Genomic DNA, 7,503 nt, shown 5'->3' with positions numbered 1-7,503 from the left:
TTTTTGTATTTTTTTGTAGAGATAGGGTCTCCTTATGTTGCCCAGGCTGGGCTCAAGGAATCCACCTGCCTCAGCCTCTCAAACTGCTAAAATTCTAGGCATGAGCCCCCACACTCAGTCTTTGTTATAATTTTTAATAAGAATTATCTTGGAGGCAGTGAGTGTCTCCAGGCTGCCTAGCTTTGCTTTAACCCACGAAGCTCTGCTTATATTTTATGGATTGGATTTCAGAGTAAGTTTCATTTAAGTATAGAAATTTAACTTTAAAAATGAACTCACCATTGAAAACCACCATTTTATGTGAAAATTACCACAGCTTTATATGAGGGAGATAGGTTAGAAGGGTGTTTTAATTTCAGTGATTCATGAGGATCTAGACACGGGGCTTTACAGATGTCAGAAGGAACGTACTACATGAGCATAGCTTGCCTCCTGATTTCTGGGACCACGGCACTGAAGATCATACACCCTGCTACTTCATTTAAGAGCCTCAAAGGCTCACATCCCCACTAAGACTAGAGCTGTGAGAGAGCTGCTCTGCTACCCCTTAGTTGAAAGTACCTCTGCGCTAGGAACCTGGCTTCATTCATCTTTGTCTCTACTGCTTCATGCAGATGGCTCAAGGCAAGTGCTCAGAAAATATCTTTTCAGAAAAACAAAGGAATGGAGGGAGATGAAGAGGAAGAGACAGAGAGGAGAAATAGGAAAAATCTCTGCAGAAGAGCAACCTATTTTCCTTCTCCTAATCTCAGTCATTGATCCTTTCAACACATATTAAGTGCCTACTATGTGCCAGGCACTGAGCTGGGTGATAAAGCTACAAGGACAAAGCAGGCCCAGTCCTTGCCATCAGAGGCCTCTTTTAGCAGCGTCGGGTTACAGGGGCCATGATGGGATTTACGGAGGGGTGAGGGAGGGGAGTAAGCAGAGGAGCAAGAGGACTGAGAACAATATGGCCCACCCTCTCCTCGGCCTTCTCTTGGTTTCTAGAAGAGCAGAGAGAAGCCTAGATCTTGAATCACAAATGTAATTTGTAGCTTACAGATTCCTATTTTGCTTTCTTGTGTTACATTTTATTCATTCTTCTGGCATGCACAATGAACTGGGCATGCAGTGTCATCAGAAGATCTGGAGTTTTTAGTCTCAGTCACAACTCTTTAGTGTGAGAGACCTTTGGCAAGAGACCCCAACTTGTGCATGATGAGGATGATAAAAATCTAGGATTGAGGTGAGGATTGAGGATCAGAGGTCACAGTTCACAAGTGCTTGTTAAAACTGTGAAGTTCTACAGAAGTGTTAAATTTTTATATATAGTGGGTAACAATGGTCCTGCAAAGATATAGGGAAGGTGTTACTATTATCCACAATAACAAGGCTGAGAGACATCAAGGAGTTGCCCTGGGTGGAATAACTAGAAAGGGATGGAACTAAGACTTCAACACAGCTTTCTGACCCCAGATGTCCTGCAGTATCAGGACTCTCAGGCAGGTGCTCCTCAGGAGCAAAATGAGCTCTCAGGGAACTTTCTTTGCAGCCCACAGAAAGGTCAAAGCTCTGTAAACCAGGGATCACTGACGCTAGGAAAAAAAATATCAAGTCTGAAAGCATCAGCTTTTAAGGATGGTGCACCTGGCTTCCATGTCCTCTCCCGGCAGGGGTGAGGCCTGTGGGGGTGAACATGTAGGCATGAGATCAGGAGCCATTTTCTCCTGGGGAGCTGGTTCCACAGCACGCCGACTCCTCCGCTGGAGGCACCACACCTCCTGTGAATGACCCACCAGAGAGCCCACGGAAGCCAAGCCACAAAGGCGCAGGAAGCAGCAGGCCTCAGGGAGGAGCTTGCCACCCGGCCTGATCACGGGCCTGCCCAAAGAGGGATCATCTCCATACAGCTGAAGACAGAAAGGCTGAGCAGCACATCGTGCTGATTTCATGTAGTTACAAAAATACACAGACACACACCCAATCTCGTCTGTTGAGCCTTGGAAATTCTGATATATTCAGGTCTCATTAATCTTTTCTGACAGGTCTGGACTTCTCCATAGCAGAGCTGGTGGGGCCACACAGAGCAGAGTTCACCATGTAGACACAACTACAAAGGCCTGTGACCTCTTTCTGTCACTGTCTAGCGGGACTGATGGGATGTGTGATTATCATCAGGATGTTTTCAAACGTCTCCATTTCCAGGAGAAGAAAAAATTTGATCATGTAGGTTTGATTTAATTCTCCCCAAGAGAGTATTTCAGGGTAAAAAGGAAACAGATTTCTCCTTATTTCTGCAACTCCCAGCACAGCTGCAAAGAATACATCAGGTGGGATATGGAAGTCAGGAAACGCTCAATGGAGCAGCTGCTTTTTGCTTAAAATCTCCACCTCTGTGTTACTTAGATTTGAACCCAAGCTATGGATTCCAGAAGTACTTGGAAGGCTTGATGCCTTCTAGCTGACACCATAACCAACCCACAAGGGGCACAGGGGAGCAAAGAGAGGATCATTTTGCCTTCATTTATGAAATGGGAATGGTCACAAAGATCAAAAATCACAATGAATAGACAGCACAGAGTGGAGCTGGCCAGAAATCGCACCCACTTACCTGCTATAATTTGGTTCAGTTAAAAAGGATGCACCTTCTACCATCCAACAATAAAAAATGAAACTGACATCCATTTGTAGAGGTTATAATTCAGATTTTTTTTTTTCCTTTTTTCTTTTTGAGATGGAGTCTCACTCTTCCATGCAGGCTGGAGTGCAGTGGTGTAATCTCAGCTCACTGCAACCTCCGCCTCCTGGGTTCAAGCAATTCTCCTGCCTCCGTCTCCCGAGTAGCTGGGACTACAGGTGCGCACCATCATGCCTGATTAATTTTTGTATTTTCAGTAGAGATGGGGTTTCACCATGTTGGCCAGGCTGGTCTCAAACTCCTGACATCAAGTGATCTGCCCACCTTGGCTTCCCAAAGTATTGGGATTACGGGCGTGAGCCACAGTGCCCAGCCATAATTCAGGTTTGAATCAAGGATTCAAAGCAGCCTATGTCCTAAAACGAGGTTTATGACTTTGTTTGAAAAAAAGAAAACATTTTAGATTTATTAGCAGTTAGTTGAAACAACAGATTTTGTGATTTTTGTCAGGTCTTGCCAAATGCATGTCGGGTGTCAAATGTACAAGACCCTCATGTTTATGCAGATATTTATGAGAATGCCTTTAACTGAGATCCAATCCTATAAATAAACCCAGTCATGAATACACATGGAAATTTGCAAAATCAAATATACGGCCTTCTTCTATCTCTCTAACCCTAAAACTTAGAATAATATAGACAATCCTTTCCTAACTCATACGTAATGTCAGGCTCATATTGGGTTTCAAAAAAAGCATAATGAAGTAAATTGGTTTTTTTCTTCTTTTTTACAAAGTGTTATTTTAAACTGGCAAGGGGTAAATATCTGTCTTCAGCTATAAATGTGAAACTAATATTTCTGCCAGTAATGATCTTCTGACTTTAAAAACAATGTCCTTACATCATTTAATAATTACATTTATAATAATTACATTTCTAATACAGTTCTCTAAGAACTATAGTTAAAACCAGAATAAAGTATATTCTGTGGACCAAGTTGACGGTAATTTTAAAATCCCTAACAGTTTATGGGTATATAACTTTTAAGGATACTAATACAGCATCAACCCAATTGTCCTTTATTTTGGCTCATCTAATTTACAGACATGATTTCTGAAGTTTAACAGTATTTGTAATGGCAATGTCCAAAGTGATTTTGGCTGAGTAAACTGCTATTTGTTGAACAAAAATGTAGTTGTTTGTGCAAGTTTAAACATTTCACAAGGCCAGCTGAGTTCATTTCAACCCTACTTACAAAATAATTATTGGCAAATGAAATGGGCTGAGGGGGTAGAGACAAGATATTTTCAAGCTTCTGAGAGATTTACAAAGCCAAGTTCTTCAACTATTGAAAGTGAAATTGAAAGGTCACAGACAATTGAAAGGTACAGGTTGAAATCTCAGGATTAAAAAGAGTTCCAACAAGAGGAATATTTACAATGGAACAATGAGGAAAATGTTTTGTTACAGTCAGAAACATGGAAAATATGCTGTTCAAAATTGTTGGCTCTGGAATAAATAAAATCCAGACTTGGACTATTAAAAATATCAAAGTGATCCACTGTGTGCCAACTCCATTTTCTCCTGTTGTTTGTTATAAAGAAAATCCATTATTGAATATAATGCAGTTCTGGTTAAATTATCAAAGACATTTTCCATATGCAAACTGTTGTTTACCATATGCTATATATTCTTCACTAACAATTTTAATACACCTCTATCACATGGTTCCATAGGTGCAGAGTTAGACGGAAATTTTGAATTATATTTTAACCTCTTACCCAAGGTACAACCCCCCTTTGTAATAGCCATTCAGCTCATTCTGTTGAGCACCTATTATAAACAAAATTAGAGATACAAAAATACCTTCAAGATGTTCATGGCCTGTTAGGTGGAAGAAAGCATCTTTGTCCAATGGTTGCCATTAAGCCTAGACTGAAATTCTTCTATCTTGTGACAGGGAGCTCACCACAGTGCAAGGAAACCCATTCTTTCAGTGAGTAGCTCTATAATTGGGACCGTGTGTATTAAGCTGGGACTGACATCAGCTGACCCTGGTTTTGCCTTCCAGAATAGTATGAGCCAAATCTACTCCATTTTTTTCAGCTGAGCTCTTCAAAGATTTTGAGAGCACGTTCCTGTGTCCTACCTAGTTTCTCCACCCTCCACCTTCATGCAGAAATCTTATTTCCCCTTATTTTCACTACCATGAAATGCTTTCCTGCCCTTAGGGATTTAAAAAATTATTTCATATCAACGGAATGAGCCTAACAGCTAAATACTCAATATTGCACTTTAAATAAAACAGACTTTTAAAATTATGACATTAAGAAACCAAAAGTTACAGCAATTGGATACAGTCTGGGATTATCCCTTTGTAATTAGATGAGCATTGACTAACAAAAGATGTTTAGGGGGGAAAAAATGGAACAGAACACCTAAGTCTTGCCAAAACTGTGTGTATTTGAGAGGGGGGGCATGATAAATCTATTATAATGAAATTCACGTGCTCTAAGACAATGACTGAACTTGATATTTAAAACTATTTAAATCTGAAAGTTTAAAAGTCACAAGATTAGTTAGGTCGTGTTTCAGAAATGACTCTACAATCTAAATTTCTCACGAGCAAGTCAGGTTAATGACACCAGACTCTGCTATCTTCAATGGATAAAACAAGGGATCAACTTATATGTTAAATTTTCTTCTAGTGGTTATACATTTGGTACCTTTATAAGCCATAACTAACAGACCCAGGATAATTTAAATCCAGGAGACTTTATTTAGCATCCAGAATGGCCCCTCCAACCCCAAATCCATGCAAGAACACAAAGCCAAGGGGTAAACTAAAAAAAAGAAGAGATTGTTTTATTGTGACATTTATGACATTGACCCCTTGTTGACAGGAATGACCGAGGGTAATCTTGGCATATTGCACATGCTGTGATGAAGGATGCACTGGTGATCCTCTGGCCACTGAGGCTGTTTCCTGGTCCTCCCAGACCTCTATGCACGCGTGGGCCAGTCACAGAAATTTCATTACCATTTGGTGTATACATTTAACAAGTCTTTGGTCTTAATAAGCACCATTACAAACCCTCACATTAAGGGCATTATTATTCTAGTTTATAAATGTTTCAATGATAAAAAATAGCACGATTACAGTATACACACACTTAATTTACATGTAATGTATTATACTCATAACTGAGATAAGCTACTGAACTAACTTTGGTTGATTGAAATTAATGAAGTATTGGAACTGAATACTTGTAATTTGGTTTCTAAGTTGTGTAAATATTACAGTGCATTTATAAATCTAGTTTGAAAATTTACTAGCACCAAATAGGTATCATAAATGGCCAACCTAGTACTGGTATTTGGAGAAGCAAAGTTTACAAATTTGCAAAAAACAGAGTAGTCCATCAATTGAAAGCACATTCCTGTATGTTTGTGGAAGGATGGCATGTCAGCATAAATGGCCAACCCCCAATGGAAATACATGTCCCTGTTTTCAAGAATCAACACATATGACAAGGTAGCTTAGCTACACACACGAGAAGCCTGAGAAAGTGGTTGTTTTGCACTAGGGTAGTCACCTGTACCTTGCTTTGGTAATACAAGAATAGTGCTTATTTATACAAATTTACTTGGTGAAAGATTGTACCTATGATATGATGATTCTGATTGGGGGAAAATATAGTTCTACCTATCTATATTTGTTTTTCTTTTAATTATTTGGTCTCTGGATGGTGAATTAATGAAGCAAAACCTGGATTTTCATCTTCAGATTATCACCCAGTTCACCACTGAGGTAGTCTTTGTCATATTTGTCTTCTAGTTGGTTAAGTTCTTTCTTTTTATAAAGTGGAGTACTACTGATTTGTAATGAATAGGTTCCAGCCACTGGCTTCTTCTTTGTGAAGTGGAGGTAGCTGATCCCTTCCTTTTGGTTGATTTTAAAGAAGCCATCTTCATTTCCAGATTCGATCAAGTATCTGTTGTGATTCGTCAGAGTTGTAAGAGCTGGAAGGAGTTCTAGGATTCGAACCTTGTTACTGATGTGGGAAATATTGAAAGCGAAGATGGCCGTCTTCTCAACATCCCAACTTGCAAGACTCACATTGGCTTCTGTCTCAGACTGATCCTGGAAAGACACATGGCAATGTGTTAAATGCAATGTACATATGCTACTTAGCTGTCATATTAAAGAAAAAAATCACTCAAATTTCACACTAATACAATTTTCTGCCTTATGCTGCATATACAATATTGAAAGCATTTTGTTTAGACCACGAATGTACTAAATTGGCACATATTTGTAATATTTGAAAATATGAACTGATGTCAGGGAGAAAGGCAGGTTGGAATCATTTGTATCTGGAGGTCTCAAAGTGTAGTCCCTGAACAAGCTGCATCAGCATCACCTGGGAATCTGTTAGAAATGCAAATTCTCGGCATCACCCCAGAACGACTGAATCAGAAACCTGGGGACGTCTCCCAGCCATCAGTTTTAACAAGACCTAGTAGGTGATTCAGATGCACGCTCAAGTTTGAGAACCACTGTCTTAATAAGATTATTTTCTTTCCAAAGACTTATCTCATTTCTTAAACGACAGCAGATGGGCTGCAGCACCAATAGGAAGAACCAGACTATTTCAATTTGATTCACTGACGCAAAACCATCTCCTCCTAAGGACACACCTATGAGCCTGCTTCCTGACTGTGATGATCTGCTAATATGCAATGCTTTTCACCTGGCTTCTTGCTTGCCCCTCTGGGACCACATGTGCTGGATTCTAGGGGCCCAGAGCCAGAGGTCTGGGTGAATATCTGTGCACTTCTGAGTTGACTGAAAGGCTGCAGCAGCCGTAGGCAAAGGAGACC

At 40.0% G+C, this 7,503-nt stretch overlaps 1 protein-coding gene across 1 annotated transcript in view; it reads right to left on the bottom strand.

The window, feature by feature from the left end:
* Window positions 1-5,375: 5,375 nt before the first annotated feature.
* The window catches only part of LOC116272788 (fibrillin-1), a 236,939-nt gene continuing 234,811 nt past the window's right edge, over window positions 5,376-7,503 (bottom strand). The window contains exon 65 of the mRNA XM_031661595.1: window positions 5,376-6,763. Coding sequence (XP_031517455.1) covers window positions 6,374-6,763 — 390 coding nt within the window. The 3' untranslated portion in view covers window positions 5,376-6,373. The remainder of the gene's footprint in view (window positions 6,764-7,503) is intronic.

This window comes from Papio anubis, unplaced genomic scaffold (assembly GCF_008728515.1).
Source record: "Papio anubis isolate 15944 unplaced genomic scaffold, Panubis1.0 scaffold20, whole genome shotgun sequence".
NCBI classification, from domain to species: Eukaryota; Metazoa; Chordata; class Mammalia; order Primates; family Cercopithecidae; genus Papio; species Papio anubis.
This window is presented reverse-complemented; position numbering and strand designations above follow the sequence as displayed.